General features: G+C 32.6%; 3 protein-coding genes and 1 pseudogene across 3 annotated transcripts; 1 reads left to right on the top strand and 3 right to left on the bottom strand.

The window, feature by feature from the left end:
* Positions 1-12,319: 12,319 nt before the first annotated feature.
* On the bottom strand, positions 12,320-13,603 carry LOC107911265 (protein cornichon homolog 4-like). The gene is made up of 4 exons (XM_016839138.2): positions 13,132-13,603; positions 12,882-13,063; positions 12,674-12,796; positions 12,320-12,595 (listed from the first exon to the last, which is right to left on the bottom strand). Exons 1-4 carry the CDS (start codon positions 13,207-13,209, stop codon positions 12,559-12,561), a joined length of 420 nt encoding a protein of 139 aa, XP_016694627.1. The 5' UTR covers positions 13,210-13,603; the 3' UTR covers positions 12,320-12,558.
* A 685-nt stretch (positions 13,604-14,288) lies between these two features.
* LOC107910884 (uncharacterized) lies at positions 14,289-15,673 on the bottom strand. The gene is made up of 3 exons (XM_016838807.2): positions 15,665-15,673; positions 14,764-14,886; positions 14,289-14,653 (listed from the first exon to the last, which is right to left on the bottom strand). The coding sequence occupies exons 1-3, from the start codon at positions 15,671-15,673 to the stop codon at positions 14,453-14,455; spliced, it is 333 nt and encodes a 110-aa protein (XP_016694296.1). The 3' UTR covers positions 14,289-14,452.
* Positions 15,533-20,468, top strand: LOC107911912 (ATP-dependent DNA helicase 2 subunit KU80). Its single transcript, XM_041105794.1, has 12 exons — positions 15,533-15,686; positions 15,922-16,014; positions 16,159-16,210; positions 16,345-16,476; positions 16,893-17,296; positions 17,928-18,217; positions 18,325-18,520; positions 18,634-18,837; positions 19,189-19,356; positions 19,441-19,752; positions 20,021-20,151; positions 20,250-20,468. The coding sequence occupies exons 1-12, from the start codon at positions 15,672-15,674 to the stop codon at positions 20,311-20,313; spliced, it is 2,061 nt and encodes a 686-aa protein (XP_040961728.1). The 5' UTR covers positions 15,533-15,671; the 3' UTR covers positions 20,314-20,468.
* A 1,239-nt stretch (positions 20,469-21,707) lies between these two features.
* LOC107911313 (vestitone reductase-like) lies at positions 21,708-22,566 on the bottom strand (annotated as a pseudogene).
* Between the last annotated feature and the right edge of the window lie 133 nt (positions 22,567-22,699).

Below are 22,699 nucleotides of genomic sequence, written 5' to 3'. Positions count from 1 at the left end.
GGCTGTGTGACCTAAGTCAGTGAGTTACACGGGGTCGGACACGAGCTGAGACACGGCCATGTGATCCCTTTTCGAATGCCCACACGGCCTGGCCACATGGGCGTGTATCCCCTGCACTTTGAAAATTTTCAATGTTTTTCTAAAAATTTCTTGAATACTCGGTTTGTCCCGAACCATTTTTAATGTCCATTTGGGGCCTCGAGGGCTTGTAACAAGGACTGTATGAATGTATTTGAATGGATTTTGATTTGAATGATAATTGATTATGAAATATATGATCGTTTAAGTCATAAGTCTTGTAATGCTCCGTAACCCTATTCCGGCGTCGGATACAGGTTAGGGGTGTTACAGAAGATGTGAATAAGGATGAAGGTGAGGCACAGTCAAGAAAGAAACCAATAAAGATTTTGCGATATTTTCCACTAATACCAAGGCTTCAAAGGCTTTTCATGTTGTTAAAGGCAGCCGAGTATATGAGGTGGCATCATGATCAACCAATCGATGATGGATTATTAAGGCATCCTACGGATTCTTTAGCTTGGAAATCATTTGACAGTAAATTTCCAAGCTTTGCAAGCAATCCTCAGAATGTGAGGCTTGGGCTAGCATCTAATGGATTTAATCCTTATAAAATCATGAGTACTTCGTACAGTACTTGGCCTATAGTGCTTGTTCCTTACAATTTGCCTCTGTGGATTTGCATGAAGCAATATTCTTTTATCTTATCTATGATTATCCCTGGAGAGAAAGGTTCCTGAAATGATATTGAAAGTTATATGCAACCACTTATTGAAGAGTTGAAACAGTTATGGGCGGGTGTTGAAACATATGATTGTCTTGAGAAATGAGAACTTTTATTTACGTACAGCTTTGTTATGGACTATTAATGATTTCTCAGCTTATGCCAATTTATCTGGTTGGAGTACCAAAGGGCGTTATGCTTGTCCTTGTTGTGCGGCACAAACATGTTCGAAGTGATTATATAATGGGAAGAAGTTCTCTTATATGGGGCATCGTCGATGGTTAGATGGAAATTATAGATTTAGATTTCAAAGGACTCTATTTGATGGTACTGAAGAGTTTAGAGAAGCTCATGAGCAGACCATTGGATCTAAAATCTTGTTCATGTTAAAAGATATCAATTTCAATTATGGGAAGATGAATCAACCACCCAACACACAAACAAAGAGAAGACCGAGGGAGGCGTATGTTGACGATGTTGATCGGCAGATTGATGATAAATCTGATGAAGAGGATGATCCTAATGAGGCGGACTTTTGGAAAAAAAGAAGTATTTTTTTTAGTTTCCTTATTGGGAGCATCACATTTTGCGACACAATCTTGATGTCATACATGTTGAAAAGAATGTTTGCGAGAACATCATTCGGACAATTCTGAATGTCGATAGAAAATCGAAAAGCAATCTTCAGAGTCGACTTGATCTAGTTAACATGGGAATTCAGCGTGATCTTCATCCCTAAGTACTTCTAAATAGGAAATATCGGTTGCCGCCTTCTATTTTTGCAATGTTGAAGAAAGAAAAAGAAGTGTTCTGCACGGTGTTGAAGGATATAAAGGTCCCAAATGTGTATGCATCAAATATATCTCGATGTGTGAGTCTTAAAGACCGAAGACTATATTCCCTAAAATCACATGATTATCACATCTTGATGCAAGATTTACTGCTAGTTGTTTTACGGTGTTGTATGTAAAAAAAGATGACGTCTTGTATAATTGAACTATCTAATATAATGAAAGTTATTTGTAGCAAAGTTTTGATTGTTGAATAACTTGAGAAAGTACAAGATCGAGCCGCCTTGACTTTATGCAATTTGGAGAAGATCTTTCTACCTTCCTTCTTCACTATTATGGTACACTTGCTAATCCATCTCCCTCGTGAAGCAAAAATTGGTAGACCAGTTTTCTATTGGTGGATCTATCTTATAGAGATATGCTAATTTATTTGTAAAGTTTTCAATTATTCATGAATATACCTTTAGTTACAACTTTTGATAATGTTGTATATCGTGTTTAGATTCCTATGCAAATTGAAGTCTTATTGTCGTAATAAGCGTTATCCAGAAGGATCAATTGCTGAAGGTTACTTGGCAGAGGAGTGTATGACTTTCTGTTCTAGATATTTAGAAGATGTTGAAACAAAACTGAATAGACCAAGTAGAAATGCTGGGCTCACTAATCATAACTTAGCCGAAACTTATTTATTTCGAAGTTAAGGAGAACCAATCGGTAAAGTTGAAATTGCACACTTAGATGATAGATTTTGGGTATAAGCACATCGATATGTTCTTTTTCACCACGATTCAATTGAACCATTACGCAAGTAAGTTTTAGAATTTGATAAATATTCATCTTTTTAATTTGTTTATCTTCTAACTAAGTAATCCACTTTTTAACATAGCGAGTACAAACAAATCTTGAGATCTCGTTTACGCTCCCAAAGATTACAACATCGAGAGATTCATAAATTATTCACAAAATATTTTCATGAATGGTTAGAGCAAACGGTATGCAACTGAAGCTTTCATTGACAAATAATAATATTTTCTCATAACATTTATAATTAATCAATTTACTATCGATTCAATAGGTTTGGAGTGAAAAGAACATCAATGACGAAGTTAAATGGCTTTCCCAATGTCTGAATAGAGTAGTAAAAAGATATAGTGCCTTCCTCATCAATGAATTCAAGTTTCATACAAAATCTCGCGAAAGATTGAAGAGGACTCAAAATTGTGGAATAGTTGTTAATTCTTCAATTACAAGTTATGCTAGTGCTAGGGACAGTAATCATGTTGAGGGAAATGTGAAGTATTACGGACTTCTTACTGACATTATTGAGTTGGATTACTATGGAAAACGGAAGGCTGTCTTATTTCGATGTGATTGGGCTGATGTTAATACTGCTCGCGGAACTAAAAAAGATCAATTTGGTTTTACAATGGTGAACTTCTCTCGATTAATTCACACTGGCCAACAATTGATAGACGAGCCGTATGTATTTTCTTCTCAAGTGAAACAAGTTTTTTACTTGAAAGATCCAATTGATGAGGGTTGGTATGTTGTACTCCGTAACACCCCTAGAGACTTGTTTGACATGGGCAATGGAAGTAGAGATGACATCGACGAAAGATCAGAAACTTTGCCTTTTCCAGAATAAAACTTTAATGAAATTATCCCTAGTACTAGTACACAATTTCAATGGGTTCACCAAGATGTGGATGAATATATTTACGAATTATGATGTAGTAAGATTTTACGATTTTTTAATTATATGTAATATTATAATTTAAATCTTGATCTTGTTAAATATTTCAACTATTTTATATGTACTATTATTATTGTAATTAGTTACTAAAATTTCAACTATTTTATGTGTATTGTAGATAAAATGCCTAGAAGAAGATTGCGAGATCTAAGTATTGTTCAAAATCCTCCAAATTCGGAAGAAACAAATAGTGAAGAACAGACTGCTATTGGATCTTCGAATGTTCCGAATACGACTGACAAACCTGCAGAAATTCAAAGTAATATTAACTTTAATTTACATGCGTGTTGGCTTTTATTATTGATTTATGTTTCCAATTCTTATATTATAATATACCATTTTTTCAGCTGAAAGTGGTGGGACACGCAAAACTCGAGGACGTATGCTACTAAAAGATTTATACGAGTTAAATTCTGTCGAGCGTGTCAAAGTAGCTAGAAACAGTCTTGGTCAGCCTATTTGTAATGCAAATAATGCTAAGTTATGTTGCATTTGTTTTTATTATATATTTCATTTCTAACTCTTTGATTGATTTATTAGGAGAAACTAAATGATAAAAAGGCGGAGTATGAAGCGATTGCTTTGAGTGATAGTTCAGTTAATCTTGACGACATTGATAACCGAATTATTACTGAAGTTTTGGGTCGTAAAAGGTATGGTCGGGTTCGATTTCAAGGATCTTTTGTTAACCCAACCCAATATTTTGGATCCAACTCGTAGCAATACATGCCTTCGGGGAGTCAAGCTCAAGCTGAAGTTCAGAGGTTAAGAGACTAGATGGCTCAAATGCAAGCGAGCACAGTTGAGCAAATTGCTCAACTTAAAGCATAGGCAACATCAAGAGAAGCAGAGAATCAAATAAAATATGAAGAACTCCAGCTACAACTTAAAGCAGAGGCAGCAGCGAGGGAAGCAGAGGCAACAGTGAGGGAAGCAAAGCAAAGCAGAAAATATGACGCATTCTAGCTATAGCTTCAAAATATGATGAAGGTGTTTCAGCAATTGCAGAATCTACCATATTAAATGTTTGTTTTCTTATTGTAAGAATATTTTAACATTATAACTTTTAAAAATAATAAATTTTGTTATTTCATTTATTAATTTAGATCATATATCTTTTCGTTGGGATTTGAAGTATCATTTATATTTTCAGTTTTTGGTTAGATTTGATGTTACAGGAAATTACGTTGACAATTCGGGTTCTATATGAACGAAAATGAGATGTTAAAAATCTGCTAAATTTAGTGGCGTTTTTGGGAAAAGCGTTGCTAAAGAACATGTTCTATAGCGACGTTTGTGGGAAAAGTACCGCTAAAGGTCATGTTCTATAGACGCCGCAAAATTTAGTGGCGTTATCTATAGCGGTGTTTCTTGCTACAAGCGCCGCAAATAGTTTTAGCGACGCTTATAAGCACCGTTATAGGCCCCAAAAAAATGCTGCTAAAAACATGTTTTGCTATAGTAGATGTTATTAGCCGAATCAAATAGCTGTGAATTATGAGAAACTAATACTTTGTTTCCAGGAAATATAAATGTGGAGACATATGCTTGGAAGTTTCCCATTGAAAAGGACATGGACCAAACCACCCTGGTTTTAGGCTAAATAAATATCTAGTGAAATAATAAACAATGACCCAATTTACTATATATTGCAAAAAAATGTTGACATGGAGATGGAATGTTATTATAATTCTCAAGTCACCAATTTCTTCTTTTCTTCCGCACACTCTTGTTTCGTCACTATATTGGTTTTCCACAAATACTTCCAACATCCAACCTATTTCATTTTCTCTTTTGGTTTAAATATATGTTCCTAAAATGCTCAGAAATTTCCTCCTGCACCTTCATAATTAACTTCTTCCCATGGTTTTAATTTTGCAATCAACCAGTCCTCTTTGCTTCCAGGAAATAGATGAGTAGCTTTTTTTCTGATTAACTTTATATAGCTAGTAAATCTTGCCATTGTTAATTTAGTGACAAAAAACCTCTTATTAATGGCTAAAACTAGCAAAATGGAGGGAGGTGTTGGGTTCCCTGCCTTATGGTTTTTATCAAGTATTCCTTTGGTCATCTTATTGGCTTTGTTACTATCAGCTCCTATGCATCATGAACTTGTTTTCTCCACCTATGACTTCATCGTGGTGGCAAAGTCTTGTCCCTTAGCTCGGTTTACCGTGTTCTACGCTATCCTTGGCATTATTAACATTATTATTGGAAGCCCTGATCATCAAGATGCAGCTGGTCATGAGTTCAACCATCCTGTCCTGGATTTAGGGTTTGTCAACATAGGCGCAAAAGAAAAAATTTATTATGAGGGCAGTGACGTTGAGGATGTACAACTTTATCATGGTTACAATGAAGAAAACGATGATACTCTTGGCACAGAAGATGATCAGGATAGTGAAGAAGATGAGGAAGATAATGATTTGGAAACGAGAGTAGAGGAATTCATAGCCAAAGTCACACGAAAATGGAGAGAGGAATTGCTTACGGAGAGGCTTAATTTTTTGCATAGCACCAACTTAATTACTCTCAACTCCACTCTCACTGCTATATCTGCAGCAAAACCTATGTATATAGAATAGGTGGCATCCCACAGCCCCCCATGTCTGTATTTATGTATATATATGTGGGGATAAAAAAATATGGAGTATGAGAGACTCGGTTAATTCTGTAGATATATAACATATGGTATTGAAAGAATAGATTAGGTTGCTTGATTCCATCCTGCAGCCATGACTGAGTTAGATGAATTGGATATGGAGAATGTTATAATAAGTAGATAAGGTAGTTTTATTTAATAATTCCAGAATATTTGTAATATATACACTGTTTGATGATGTAGTATTATAGAGGGAACACTGGTGGTGGTTGAATCCTTTTCTGTCTAAAACAAAAAAAGAATAGCTCACATTTCCTCTTTTATTACCAAAGTGAACGTGTTATCATAAGAGTGCACGTATCTTTTTACTATTATATTGCAGTTGGTGAAAGAAAACAAAGAAGAAGAACAAGTACCTGGTTATTTCTTTAGTTCGGGTTAGCTGAGTTGAATCCCAAGTTTGGCATGTATATCCCAAATTAATTACCATTTATTTTAGGTGAGTTTGGATGGCCGGTGTGGTGCAATTCAGTACGCTATAGTATCTAATATCATCACCACCGCTATTTTTACTCCAACCGCAGCTAAACACACCGCCATCCATACCCACTTTTTCCTTTACTGCTTCACCTTCATTTGGATCTTTGGTATTAACTTAACCTTCCTTCCTTCTTGGTCTATCATGTTGCTTTTGTTCTGCTCCCAGGCATTATAAGTTGTTTCTACTCATCTTTAATTTTATTATACACTTTTACTATCCCTATAAGTAATATTTATATTATTATTTAAGCTTTTGATCGAGTCAGTATCGCCCTCAACTGGATCACCAACTCGATTAGGAACTAAATAAAATAAGTAAAATTATTGGATGATATTTTAATCTTTTTTATTTTTAAAAAATTAATGAAAGTATATACATATGGTGGGATTTGAATCCACGGGTTAGTAAAATTTTTAATTTGCTATTCAATTAAAACTTTATTTTAATATTTTTACACATTTTAATTTCATTATACATACTTTATTACCTTCATCTGTTGTATATAAATACTTCTATATTATTGATTAAGTGTTTTACTAAGTTTGTGTTACCCTTAACTAGGTCACCAACTTAGTTAGCGAAATTATGGAAATATTTTTTCGTAATTAAAATAAATTATATTATTCGAGGTTAATTTAATATTTTTATTTTTTTTAAAACCAATAAAAATGCATATAGTAATACTTGAAGCCAAACTAATTAAATTAATAAAACCTTTAATTTATCACTCAACTAAAGCTTTATTTTAATGTTTTTATACATTTCAATTTTTATTTGCGCACTTTATTACCCCAATCAATTGTATATATATTAATGTATTTGATTGAGTTGGTATCATAAGTTAACTCGACGCCGACTCAAGATTAATGGCAACATCATGATAAACAAATTGAATATATATACTTTAATTTTAACATCGTACATATTTCATGTGGTATTATTATTAATTAGTTCCAAACCATACATTTCATTATTCATTATATGTTATTTTTAAACACACATTTGAGTTCTAAATTTGTGATTTTTGCACGAATATGTGTGTGATAGAATTTCTAATATATATTAATAATTTTGTTGATTAAGTTAGTGTCATAAATTAATTTGACAAACCAACTTAGGATTGATGACAATACGGTGATAAACAATTGTGTTCATTTAATATTCTTAATTTGGTGTATTTATGTGTTTAAATTTGATTACACTCACAATTTAATCTATTTTTTCATTTATATATTGCACATATTTTATATGTTATTAATTAGTTTCAAATCATATGTTTCATTATTTATTATATGTTATTTTTAAACACACATCTGTATTCTATATACGTGGTTTCCATACACATAGGCGTGTGATAAAAATCTTAGTATTATTATTAAAAGTTTGACTAGGTTGGTGTGCAACACCCCATACCTGACCCGATCATTGGGTCCAAGCTTTGGGATGTCACATTCGTTGTCAGAGCAATTACAAACAATTACCATTCCATTTAACCTTTCGTTCATGCTGTTAAGATTATTACACACTCATAACATGATTCACAATCTTATCGGAGTATTATGCGAGCTTATGAAAGTTTTTTACTAACCCAAAGTCGAATAAATATTAAATTATAAAGTTTAAAACTTTAGGATTGATGCCATGACTTTGGGGATTCTAAGTCGCAACGTCACTCACTGTTTGATTCTCATCAAACGTGAGGATCTGACGTTGCGACTTGAATTATGTTTTCAAATACCTTAAACTCAAATATTAAACAACTAGACACTTTCTTTAATACTTCATTAATTCACCTATGTGCATGTCATACTTTATACCTTAAAGTTTATTTCATACCCTTTTTCTCCCAAACTTTGATGATGATGTGGTGAGATATGTCAAGGTCACCACTTCGTATGAAAACTTCAATTTGATCTTTCAACTACGCATTGAAAATAATGTGTTAAGCTTGTGAAAGCTTAGTAAGTACCCATGAATTTAAATCTTATCATTTCTTTAATTTAAAAATAGTAACAAATTACTAATATAATTTCATGAACATATCATTTATATCAAGAGATTATTCAATATATTTACCAAACTTACTAACACTTTAATTTACCATATTATCACTTCACGTTTTAACATAGATTGTTATCGGAATTCACTTACCACATATATTTCTTTAACACTTATTTCGTTAATCACCTATCTCTCTTTCTCAAGATTCTTTAATCACTTACCAATTATCTTTCTCATGAGTTAATAGCCCATAGTAGACTCAATTGAACAAGTAAGATATTCGGAAATAACATTGTAATGCACTGAAGTACAAAATCACTGTAGTGCGCCGAAGTGTCAAATCACTAAAATGCTCCGAAGTGTCACTTTCATTTACACCGAAGTGTCACTATTATTTGCACGCATGATAATTTCCTAATGGCATGCCATCTATATCCAACATGTTCATATCTTATCTACTTGGGGCTTTATATTGTCATTTTCATCGCTATCACTTGCCATTTAATGGCATATAAAACTTTACACTCTTACAATTTAGTCCTTATTTTCATAAAAATCAATATGCATTAAATTAACACTTTAATATCACTTAGAATTAAATTCAATATCATAAGTACTTCACTAAAATTCTCTATAAATACTTTATTACACATACCAAATTTTGGTCACTTTTCTATCTAGTCTTCTTTGCATAAACTTCACTTCACTTACTTTACAATCTTTTCGATTTAGTCTCTACTAGCATATATTTTCATTAATCACCATCCTCTCACTTAGTATTCACTTCACTTCTATATATCATTACATTTGAATATGTTATTTTAAAATCTTAATACACTTAGTCACTTTTGTATATTTTACGATTTGGTCCATTTTAATATGAAATTCAAGTATCACTAGAAATTCACTTAAATATCACTTTGTAATTAATTCACTAAAACTTAACCTTTCATTTAAGCTCTTTATCATAATATTTTATTTCACACTTAAACTTTTGCACACTTTTCAATTTAGTCCCTTTGCCATGAAATTTATTTTTCAATACCTAATCACTTTAAATCAATTCTCTTCCATATAACACTTCACTTGAATAATTCTTTCTAATGTTTTTAGTACTTGTTGTGATTTCTAAGTATATTGCAATATAGTTCTTAACATTGTGAAAATTCAATAATTATTACAACATCCTTCTAACTTCACCTTTTACTCAAATTCACTATCAATTATAAATATTTCATTAAAATATCTTATTTCACATAACAAATTTTTATGCACTTCACTTCTCTTGTTTCAATTATAAATTTCAAAAAAAAAATTCAATTTAGTCCTTAGCATCATGAAAATCACTATTTACTATAATTTCACTTTAACATCACTTTATGTTTAATTCACTACTATTGCATACTTCAATTATGCTTTCTATCATAATATTTTATTTCACATATTAAAATCATTTTACACTTTATTTTACTAAATTATCACAAATTTCATAAAGTTTATATTTTAGTCCTTAAGTAATAAGAAATTCAAGGGTACTTATCTCTCTTCAGCCTTTAATCACTTGTTTTTCTCTTTTCTTCGCCACTTGAATTACTTCCTCTATCTCTCTCTTGTTTTATTGATTTCAAACCTTAGCTTGATTTTCTCTCTCCTTCAATTCTATCTTTCTTGAATCCAAATTGATATTTATGCTCACCATAGTCTTCTTATCAATTTTCTCTCTTGGTGGCTATGAAAATTCCTTTGACTTCTAGGTGAAATGATGAATTTTGATGGTAAGGACCAAATTGTAAAGAAAGCCAAACTTTTTTTTCAAGAATGGTGGACGTGAGTTGAATGAAAGATGGAGAAATTTCTATCATCTTTTCTTTTTATTTTCTTAACCATTAAGTAAATTAACAAAATAATAATATTATATTAAAATAATATTAACCAATCAAAATCTAACATCAATATTCATAATCATCATGATGTTTCATGATAGTTATCCTAATTGAGAAATGACCATTTTACCCTCCAACATCCTCTACGATTCCTTCTTTGAATCATCGCTTATTTTGGTAAAACTATGATTTAGTCCCTCTTATTTCTTTACTTATTCAATTTAACCCCTGATTGCCAATATTGTGTCTCAAGGAATCGAGTTATTTTCATATTTGGTCCTTCAACTTTTACATATTTACATTTCAACCCCTTAAAGTTCAAATAATTATATTTGAATACCAAAACTTTTTACATCTTTACGATTTGATCCCTGTATTAAATTAATATATCACTCTATATTTCTTAATTCAACTTTCTCTGGCATCCATCAACCTTTTATTTTATCATTTATATTCTTTATCTTACTTTATCGATAAATCCACTGCGTACGATTCTCGCTTAATACAACTTTTATAGCATAATGATTTTAGGGGTGTTACATGGTGTCACCCATCAATTGTGTTCCAATTCAGTTATCAAAATACTAAATGCTCATTCTTTTTACAAAGCAACAAGTTTTATTTTGGGGTATGCATATCTTTTTATATTTTGATAAATTTAGAAAAAAAAAACATATACATACTGGGAATTATGTGATTTGAACTTAAAACATCATGATCTTTACCATTAAATTCTCAATTTCAATCAAAGTCATATTTGATCTTTATATCATTATTTTTATAAATTTGTTACATAGTTTTTTCAGTTTTGTGTATAGTGGGGTGTCTATAAATGAAAGCCATACCCAAATGCTTGACGTAGCAGTATTGCTACTTACTTCGAATTACAGAAATAAAAAAAAAAGGTTTTGGATTTTATCACATACAAAATAATAGGTAAATGTATTATGAGTTTTTTCTCATTGAAAAATCTAAATCAACTTATTATAAAAAATATTGAGAAACAAGATAAACTACCAAGAAGAAGATGAATATGATTGAATTCTCAGAATTAATTAACTTGCTTTCAATGAATACATCTTTACATATTTATACAACAAGTTATTTGCAGCTAACAGAGACTAAACTAACTAATTGCTTCTAAACCAACTCAATAACTAATCAACTGATTAAACTACCTGTAACTGTATTACAACTAACACATAATCCTTAACATTCACCCAACTTTCCCAATTTGAACTCAGTGGCTGCCATTGATGGATTTAAAGTCGAACTCATTGCATACCTTGACAAACATCGGAAAATGATCGTCAGAAACCTCTGATCACCGAAAAAACCCAAGCTCTGATACTATGATAAGAAACAAGATAAACTACCAAGAAGAAGATGAATATGACTGAATTTTCAAAATTGATTAACTTGCTTTGAATGAATCCATCTTTACATATTTATATAACAAGCTATTTGTAGCTAACAAAAACTAAATTAACTAATTACTTCCTAACCAACTCAGTAACTAATCAACTAATTAAACTATCCATAACCATATTACAATGGATACGTAATCCTTAAAAAAATTGAATTTGAAAATAATCATAATTAGATATTCTTTTTATAAGATAAATAAGTTAAATTGAATAAACTTTAATTATTTGATTTTCAATTTTAAGAGTAAAATTAATCAAGTTTGAACCATAAGTCAAGCTCCATCTTATTACTTGAATTTAACTCCATTACGGTTTTGTTATAATTGAGATTGAAAAGAATTTTTGAACTGAAATCTTAATTGCAAACCAAAAAATTTGGTAAACTAGTAGCTTTTCGAACCAAACATTAATTTTAAATTGAGATTCTAACTCAAGTTAAAAAATTTAAAATTTTAACTTTTAACATTTGAAAACGTGTTTTCCAATGAAATTACCTTTTTATCTACATATTAAATCTTATACTTTACAACATTTCTAAAAAAAAATACTTATTAACAATAACGGCGAACACTCTTAAACTTATTAAAAACACTTTTTACAGTAATTTCAATTTCAATGATAAACTAGTTTTACATAAAGTAGGTAAAGTATAGTTGTTGCATTCATATATTAATCACAAATTTGTTGAAAAAATAAAAAATAAAAATCTCATTGTATTATAATAACCCAATGCTCACCTCATTGTACAAAGTGAATAAAAAAATATTACTGTAAATTGGAAAAACAAAGGTTGGAAGAATATTTGATCCAAAGCCTGTTTAATAATCATCATCTTTTCCTACTGTCCAAATCAACCTGAAACATATGTAAACCAAATTTATGAGTAAGGAAAAAAAGTATAATATATTTGTAATTTTGTGAGATCATAATTACCAAAATATAAAAACAATTAAAAGGATAATAAGATAGCCAAGTTTGATTAGTCGTTGTTTCTTTTCCCACTCGAGCTGATTAAAGATCTCTGTTACATCAACCAGATGTTTTCTCCTTCTATACCTGTTCATTCAATTCCAAAAACCTTAAAAAAAAAAAGGAAATAAAAATAGTTGAGGATAATTTTTGAAGGATTTTAGAAACTTACAATATGAAATTATAGTATGAATATGGGAGAGACGGGAAAAAAAGAAAATAATGCCCTGTAATTAAACAGACCAAACAGAAAACGGCTTGGATTATGAACTCCGGCATCACAACCTTGTTTATCCGTACCGCCGAATCGTAATGATTTATGTAATCAATTTCCAAATCAATAAAACACATAAGCTGCAAAATTTGCCATTATCAAACGATTGTTAACAAATTAAAATTATATTAAAAAGAAAGAAAATGACCTGATAACAAATAATGGCGAGAAGAGATATGAGGAAGAAGAAGGTCACGAGCCATCCCAAGAGACTTGCGATGGCCATCTTCCCTCCTATCAAAATCTCAACCTCTGTCTTTTCACCTTGTTTTTATATATTTTTTAAATTTAATTTCGGAATCAATTTCCATGCCGCCAAACCGGGTTGTTGGCATTGGTTGAGAATTAAGAGCTAATAAAAAACATTTTCTCTTCCACTTTTCTTATTCTAACCGCTTATATATTATTCATATCTATCTCAAATGACATAAAGGCCCTTGTGATTTTAGAAACCTTCATCCAAGCCCAAATTTTGTTTAAGGCCCACTTAGACCTGTTCATGGATCAAGTCACTTACTCAGGCTTGAAAGCTTGTTCGAAATCTAGGAAGGTTTGAATACAAATATTAGGCCCAAAAATGGACTTGAACATTTAAGGCCCGAGCCCGGCCCGATTTTAATTATGTTATTTTTATATATTATGTAATTTATAACACATTAAAAAAATAAACCTATACTAAATATATAATACTACTCTAATGTAAACATTAAAATAATATTAAGATAACTATACAAAAAATTTCAATAAAATAAAATAATATAAATATGCTTTTTAAAATTTTAAAAATAATATGGACAGACCCAAAATGGTTTGGGTTAGTATTTTGCAAATATAAACGGGTTTGGACAAATTTTTAAGCCCATATTTCGGACTGACCTGGGCTTAGACAAGCATAAAGTATATTAACATCATGCTTAGGCCCGACTCGATCCGACCCATGAGCACCTCTAGGCCCACTTTAGTATTATTAGTTCGGATAGAAAAATTAATGTTAATTACTTAATTACATCAAACATCCTCAAATTATGATCTAAATTTTAAATTCATTCTTTTACTTTAAATTGTTATAATTAAGTTTTCAAAGTGTTAAAATCAATCAAATACTTCTATTAGGATTTCCGTCAACTTGAATGTTGAATATTAGCTCGAATCAAACAAGAAGCATATTTAAAACAAGTTGATCAAATTTTAAACACATTGTTGCCCACCGTATTGTTTTTCTTTTTAAAGTTTGATCTAAGTTATCTATGGTATATATATGTTTAAAATTTGACCTGATGAATTCAAAACATGTCAACTTAAAACTTTTTGCGGTAATTTGGGATGTCTAGTGCAATTGACCCCAAAAAAGTATGGGTGAAAAATATGATTTTAAGAATTCAGGATGCTGGGAATACGGTATCTGTGAAACATAAATCAAACAGTACGATGTTGGTTTCTCCTGATGAGTAATCCTTCAAAATGATGCTTCAGAAGCCCATCCTTTCTTTTCCAACTCCATTCGCAATGCCTGTAAGGAAAACAATGGTAGTATTGAGTTTGTTTGACGACTTTACCTTGATTCTTTTTCTGTTGGCATCAAAATCAAAGTTTCCAATCTGTGATGCTGATCGATACTCCACCATTGATTTCTTCCCTGGTGGAAACCAGAACTCCTCATCATCCACAATCTGGTTAACAAGAAATACATGAATCTTCAGTTAAAACCCATTTTGCAAGTCGTCTCGTGTGCGTTATGTTTGGTATTGAAGAAGAAGAAGAAAAAGACGTTGAATTTTACCCCTAATATGGGACTTTCGTACTCCACCGGCACATAATCGTCTTTCTTCTCCTCATTTTTGGGAGTACATTTGTCTGGTTTTGTGATTTTATCTACAATATGCGGTAGCCATGGACTAAGTCGCTAAAATACAGAGTATATATGTATGTATATATTTTTATAATCAGTTGAAAATTTACCACTTGGAGAAGTCACTAAAATACAGAGTATACATATATATTTGCATGTGTATATAATATATAATTTATTTTTTTGCCAAAACAACTTCTAATTTATGAAAAAATTAAAACTTAGACTATAAATATATGTGTTTGTGAGAAAAATATACATAATTTATCGAAAAATTAAAAATTAAACTATACATATGCATAAAAATATTTAAAAACATTAATAAATTCAATAATACACCGAAATATGCCGGTATTACTATATGGAAATACCAAGATAAAAATAATACATCTACTAGTACGGCACTGATAAATTGGATACAAAAAGATAATAGCCTAATGTGAAAATGGGTGAGCTATACTAATTATAATATGATTTAAAAGACAAATTGTTAATATACTAGGACTAATACTATATATTTTTTGCTATTTTGTAATAACAAAATTTAAAAGAAATGAATGTTCTTTTTTTTTTCTTTCAATAAAATTATGACTTTTCTTTTTTCGATTGTGTGTTCCAAAAAGGAAAACAAAATTCTTCCATAAATCGGATTTATACGGGACCATTATGTAATTTAGTAAAACTTGCTGACCTAGGCGGGAAGAAGAACGAAAAAACTAGAAATGGTCAACAGTTTTATAAACCCACCTCCCCATTTTTTCTTTCAAATTCCAAGCTTCCGCCACAAGCTTCTCTCTCTATATCTTCCTGGTTAGCCTGGCTACCTCACTACCCATGCCATGGCTCGAAACAAGGTGAAGTTCTACACTTCTAACTCTCATTCGAACATTTTTTTTTCTGTGTCACCTTCATTTTCCTTCAAAACGTTAGACACTGCATGTTCATATTTCTTGGATTCACTCCTTTTTCGCTTGCTACCCGGTTTTGATTTTTCATATTCCTTTTTGGATTTTTTAACCATTTTGGGTAATTTTATTAGGTTTTATGGTTATTTTTTCAGTAATTGAATTCATAGTTATTTTGGAACAGGAGAAATTAGTATTATTGCTTGATGTCGGTCCATCGATGCACGGTGTTCTTTCAGAAGTTGAAAAACTCTGCTCCATGTTAGTGGAGAAGAAGGTATTGCTTTCAGTTCAAAATTTCAATTAATGTACTCATACAGTCACACTCCTTTTTCAAAATATGATGATATTTTCTGCTTTCAGTAAACATCGTAACTAAAAATATTAGGGAAAAAAAATTGATTGCATTTTCTGTACACAGCTTATTTTCAGCAAATATGATGAATTGGGAGTGGTGGTATTCGGAACCGAAGGTAACTCCTAGTTTTGTAATGAAGCAGAGTAACTTTTAGGATTAATTTCGCCCAATTAATGGTTGCCTCCATATCAATTGTTTTTAGCTAAAATGTCAATGTAGCACTACTTATGTTATCCTTGTAAATTACAGAATCTAAAAATGACCTTACAACGGAAGTGGGTGGATATCAAAATATTACGGTGTTGCAAGATATCAAAGTTGTTGATGGAGATCTTGTCGACACTCTACAGAAGCTGCCTCGTGGAAGAGTGGATGGTGATTGTATCCCTTAGTTTTCTTGATTATTTTGTTAAGATAATCTAATCTGAAAAGGGATAATGTTTACATTCATTCTATTGCAATTTCTTTTCTTATAGAAAATTAATTGCTCATGCAAATCTTCAGGACATATTGGTAATTGTATAAAGTTGATGGCCTTACACTATTAAGTGCTTTTAATTCTCTACTACTACTACTACTACTACTACTACTACTACTATTATTATTTTGTGATTTCAAGACTCAAGTAACATTCGTTGTTGTTATTAATTTTGACTGATCTTTTTGTGCTTTTAAGTTAACTATTGGCTTGTATAGCTAAATTAGTTTTGTAAGACTGTTGTTTTAAGGGCAAAATGCTATTCAAGCAGCCTGTTTTTCTGCTTATTGCTGCATTGTTGGTTCTTTAACTTCAGTAGTTCTTGACGCAATTGTTGTTGGGATGGATATGCTGATAAAGAAATATAAAGATCTACACAAAGGAAAGAAACGTCTGTGCCTCATTACTAATGCCATTCATCCTATAAAGGACTCTTTTGAGGGAAGCAAAGAAGATCAGGTCATGACCATTGCTGAACAGATGGCTGCACAAGGCATGAAAATAGAAAGTATAGTTGTGAGGGGAAGGTTAAGTCGTGATGCAAATAAGGGAGTAATGGATGAGAATGATCATCTCTTGAGTATATTTTCAAAGAAAACCCATACACGTATTGTATATGTTGATACTCCAACTTCATTACTGGGAGCACTTAAAACTCGAAGAGTAACTCCTGTAACAGTTTTCAGAGGTCATCTTGAGCTCAGTCCTCATATGAAAATTAAGGTGAGACTATCAATGTCAATCATATACTCTTGAAGTAATTACATTTCCATTATTTGTATTTGGCTACCTTGTTCATTTATGATAGATGCTATCAGATATCATTTGACAACATTATAATTGCTATTACCATATATACTTCTGGCACATTTGTGTCATAACAAGCATTATACTCTATGTGATGCTCATATGCATGGACAGAGAGAGATGGTGTTTGGTCTCTTAAGAATTTATAGGTGTTTTTTAAGGAAATAAAACCATGAATATCAACATTTAGGCTTTGTGAAGCATTCTACTTGATGCTGCACATTTGCTTGTACACTGACAATTGGTCCATGTTGCTATAGATGGATGATTGTCATCTTAATTTGCATCAATGGCTTTGAAGGTAGTCATGCCTTTTTGAGACTTGCTATGCCATTTATCCTCCTTTATGTAGGTTCCTTGCATCCAGCTTTCAGGCTGAATGGGATGATGCCTTGATGGGTTATATTGCCTTTTCCATCACGGTCCCATGGCGTTGTTGAGACAATCAATTAACATACCACATTGAGCTGCTAGTATTTTCTTCATGTTAGGTTCTCATTAGCTTTTGTGAAAAAGGATTCTGATATAAATATATAATAACACATAGGTGTGGGTTTATAAAAAAACACAAGAGGAGAAGTTTCCTACTCTGAAGAAATACTCAGAAAAAGCACCAGCAAGTAATAAGCTTGCAACACATCAAGTCAAGGTTTCTTATGAGTACAAAAGTGTTGATGGCTCCAGTACTTCAGTTATACCACCAGAGCAAAGGATTAAAGGCTACCGTTATGGACCTCAAGTAGTTCCTATATCAACTGCTGAATGGGATGCTGTCAAGTTCAAACCAGAAAAGGGTATAAAGGTTCTGGGATTTACTGATGCTTCAAAAATAAAGCGGTAAGTTGCTTTATCTGGGATAAAGATGGTTATATTCTGATTAGATTTGATTCAATTGATTATTTATATGATCTTTGTATCGTGTCCTGCCTGGCAATTAATCAAAGACACTGCTACATGAAAGATGTTTATCTTTTTATTGCTGAACCGGGCAATACAAGAGCCACTCTTGCTGTTTCTGCCATAGCAAGAGCAATGAAGGAAATGAATGCGGTTGCAATATTGCGATGCGTTTGGAGGCAGGGACAGCAAAACGTTGTTGTGGGGGTCTTGACACCAAACATTTCACAAAATTATAAAATTGTAGGATTTTATCTCTTCTCACTGCATCTTTCACTTGAATTTGTTACTTCCACATCCATGCTTCTACAGTGACCCTTATGACACTTGTGATGGTCTCTGATTTTTCTGTGCAGCCTGATTCGTTTTATTTCAATGTACTTCCTTTTGCTGAGGATGTTCGTGAATATCAGTTCCCCTCTTTCAACAGTTTTCCAGCTTCATGGCAACCTAATGACCAACAACAAAAGGCAGCTGATGAATTGGTGCAAATGCTTGATCTTGCTCCATCAGGCAAAGAAGCATTGTTGCCTGAGTTCACCCCAAATCCCGTTCTGGAGGTACTTAGATATGCGTGTAGTCTGTGTTTACACAATGTGATTCTGTTTTTGTATCATGGCAAGTGGCAACATGTTGGCTTATAAATACAAAAGTTCCCCCCCCCCCCATGTTGTTCAAAGAAAGAGATCGTATATTTGAAGTACTAGAGTTAGGAGGTTGTACTGATGCTATGGTTTCCTCACTCAGTCAACCCCCAAATGCTGCATTTGAGTTATTATGTGTTCAGTTAGAATAGAAGCTGGTTGAAGGCCTGCCATGGGTGGCAGGCGTTTGAAGTTATTGTAGTCAGGTATAAGTAACATTTAAAATGTCTTGATTGTTTCTCTGACATTAGTGTTATACATTGTTAGCGTTTTTATCGTCATCTAGAGTTGAAAGCAAAGCAGCCAGATGCAGCTGTACCTCCACTTGATGAAACTCTAAAGAATATCGTTGAACCAGACCCGGAGCTTGTTGCTGAAAACAAGTCTGTTTTTGATGCATTACATAGACACTTTGAACTCAGGCAAAATCCTAAGGTCAATTCTATTTAACTTTAAGGTGATAGGATTTATTTTATCTTCTGCTTGTGTATTGCGGTATTAACTGTAATCTGTTTGCAGCTGAAGAAATCATCCAGGCAGTGGTATCAAGAGAAACAATCAGGATCAAATGCACATGTATCCAGTGGTCAGGCTGTCAATTCCATTGAAAATCAACCACCAGTTAAGATTGAGAAAATTGGAGATTTAACTCCTGTCCAAGATTTTGAAGCCATGATGTCTCAAAGAGATAACCCAGAATGGGTTGAGAAAGCAATCAAGGAATTAAGAGAGAAGATACTTGCTCTATTGATACACTCCGATGAAGGAGATAAGTATCAGAAAGCAGTGGAATGTGTAGCTGCTCTTCGCAAGGGTTACATCCTTGAGCAAGTATGTCTCTCTTCTTCCCTTTATTCTATGCATGTATGTGCGCATGTGTATGCTATCGAAAATTGTCGATCTACTTTTTCCTAGATATTTACTGATGATTGTGGTGCTTTTGCTTGATTGTATTGTAATCTTCTTAGTTTGTAATGAAAAATATATCTGAAGGTTAGCATTTAAGAAAGCAACAGTTTTTCAGTTGACTTCATTGGGTATTGGTCCTAGGTTTCATATGGTTAACGTTTTCCGTTGGTGAAAATCATTTCCATTGCAGGAGCCAGGACCCTACAATGATTTAATGCACCATATTCGGCAGTATTGCGAGGAGAAAGGAATCAAAAGTTTGCCACAGCTTCTTGCTTCCAGGGATCTCACTTTGATCTCCAAGTCAGAAGCTGAAGACAGGTTCCATGTCCCTGCGTTCTTTGAATGCCTTAAATTGATCTCCTTACTTTTATAAGCCAATCTAATTTTATGTCCATTTATTTTTGTATTCTGAGCAGCGATGTTACAGCTGAGGAGGCGAGAAGCTTTTTCGTTAAAATGGAGCCAAAACCCGATGTTTAGAGTTGTTACTACGTCTCTGTTTCTTTTGTAGTTGGCTCTCAGTTTATGTGCAGTAAACTTAACTTCTGTTTGGTTATGAAGTATGAACTGTATATTCAACATGTAAGATCCATGTAGCTTATCTGTTTCCTCTTAACAAGTTCATTATTTTTCCAGATCCATGACGTTGCGTATCCAAATTTGTTAGACCGTTATTGCGATAGGATGGGTGATAAAATATCGGTAAAATATCTGATCCATGTATTTCTTTCATAGTTTTGTAGTAACTTGCAAATATAAATTTGGAGGAAAATGAGTAAAAATATCTTAGATAATCTAACGGTAGAGTAGTAACTTGGACACTGAAAACGAATAAAATAATTTGTTAATTATTTCAAATACAGTCAAATAAGAATAAGTGACGAGAATCTATTTTCTTTTATTTCTCGCTGTCTCAAGCCAAAATACTCGACTGATCTTTCCAATTTTTATTTTCTATGAGATGAGAAGAAGACAAAACGTTTTCCGTAGAAAACTCTTTGCTGACATGACATAATGAAATCAGTTAAAATCTGCTTTGAACTTTAGTTACTTACAATATTATTCTTTTAGTTAAATGGCTACCAATTGTGTGTTTCCTTTTTTTAACTTCAAAATGTTACACCAATAAATATAATATAAAATTTTTAATTTTCTTAACAATTAAATTTAAAAAATAAAGAAATTAAATTCAGGAACTAAATTCAAATTTTGAAAAAAGTACAGGGACTGGACATATTTTAACCAAATTTTGACTCGTGACTCAAAAGAAAATACATAAAATTCCCTGTGATAACAGACCAAAACAATGAGCTTCATGAACCGCAGCTACTTCTATTAAAATATCTCCAAAAGAATCAGGGCATCTTCATATCCCTCAATTTATTCACACAAACATCTTCCAGCCCTTGGTTCCTGCAATGAGCATCAAATCAGTTGATACATATCCCTTTCCCTATAGATGCCAAACTTAGCCATTCTAGAGAAACCCTTTTTCCCTGCAGCACTTAATAGCTCCATCATACATACCCTCCGCCCCATAGTTAAACTTGAACCCAAAATACAAGAGTTTCTTTGATGACAAACCAGGCAATTTTGCACCTTCAATTTCTGCTACGAAACTGCATGCCCAGAATTAAACAAGGCTTTTAGTCCCAGGAATAGATAACAATGTATTTGAGAAAACTTTACTCACTCTGCAAGCTTGAATTCTGGATCATTAGCTGAAAGAATTTCAACAATCTTTTGAATAGTTACTGTGTCTGAGGAACAATTAAATCTCCTTTTTCCCTCAGGAAAATCATTGCCCTTGCCAAATCATCAATATGAACCGTTGCTACATTGATTAGAAGACTATGTAATCCTTATTCCCTGCACCCATATCAAATGAAAACTCATAAACTCTCTTAATACCAATATTAAAATGGCATCAATAAGTAACAAATTAAACACAAAGTTTAACTTAAACCAAAGATTGGAGCCAATGCAGCGCGTGTTCAACCGTGCATCTTTGGACAAATGAAGGGACCGACGACTATGGGAGGAATGATGGCCACCAAATCCAATCCATGTTCTGTAGACTGCCTTTTCTGTCTCAGTCTTGGATATGGCATAAGAACTTACGTACGAGTTAAGTTCCGATCGGACGTAATCCACATCAGTCCAAAAACTCTCATCCATCCTCTCCACATTCTCTTTGTTGAAACACATTGCGGAAATGCTGGAAGTGTGGACCACTCTCTTCACTGTTTTGGACCTCAAGCATGATTTCACTATGCCAAGTGCTCCATCGACTGACCTTTGTGTCAACACTGCCTCAGGCTCGTTATCTTGAAAATCCATGGGAGCTGAAACATGGAGAACCCTACGGCAACCTTCCATGGCCGCATTGAAACTCTCGGGAGATCTGAGATCTGCTTTGAAGATTTTAAGCTTTTCATCTTGTTGCCTGCTCATATATGAACATCATGTCAACAGGCTTTTAAGAAATAAAATAATATTTGACATAGATAATATCTTACCTTACCTGCCAGGACCCAATGTAGCCAATCCCTCCAGTGACGCTCTCCTCCCATTCCCCAACATATCCCTTCCTTTCTGTTTCGGCTGTTAGTTAGAGATGTGAAATTGGTCTTGCCTTGCCCCTGTTACCGATGCAATGACGATTGGGCATCACATTTGAGTACCCAATGACGACGTAATTGACCAAAGTAAAAGCTTCTTTTTGGGTCCATAAGCATGATAGATATGTTAAATTATCAAAGGTTGACTCCAAATATTTCATATTCTAATTTATTTGTGATGGTCAATAATTTAATTATTACTTTGAGTTAAATTTAATTCTTTATTTTCAATTAAGTCCATTGTT

The sequence above is a fragment of the Gossypium hirsutum genome, chromosome D11 (genome assembly GCF_007990345.1).
Source record: "Gossypium hirsutum isolate 1008001.06 chromosome D11, Gossypium_hirsutum_v2.1, whole genome shotgun sequence".
NCBI lineage: Eukaryota > Viridiplantae > Streptophyta > Magnoliopsida > Malvales > Malvaceae > Gossypium > Gossypium hirsutum.
This window is presented reverse-complemented; position numbering and strand designations above follow the sequence as displayed.

Coding starts and splice junctions, on each gene's coding strand:
- LOC107910884 (XM_016838807.2), bottom strand. Junction 14,654..14,763: donor ACGAAAGTCCCATATTAGGG/GTAAAATTCAAC, acceptor CTTGTTAACCAG/ATTGTGGATGATGAGGAGTT.
- LOC107911265 (XM_016839138.2), bottom strand. CDS start 13,209: ATGGCCATCGCAAGTCTCTTGGGATGGCTCGTGACCTTCTTCTTCCTC. Junction 12,797..12,881: donor TCATACTATAATTTCATATT/GTAAGTTTCTAA, acceptor TTGAATGAACAG/GTATAGAAGGAGAAAACATC. Junction 12,596..12,673: donor TTAATTGTTTTTATATTTTG/GTAATTATGATC, acceptor CATATGTTTCAG/GTTGATTTGGACAGTAGGAA.
- LOC107911912 (XM_041105794.1), top strand. Junction 17,297..17,927: donor GTCCTCATATGAAAATTAAG/GTGAGACTATCA, acceptor AATAACACATAG/GTGTGGGTTTATAAAAAAAC. Junction 19,753..20,020: donor AGGGTTACATCCTTGAGCAA/GTATGTCTCTCT, acceptor TTTCCATTGCAG/GAGCCAGGACCCTACAATGA.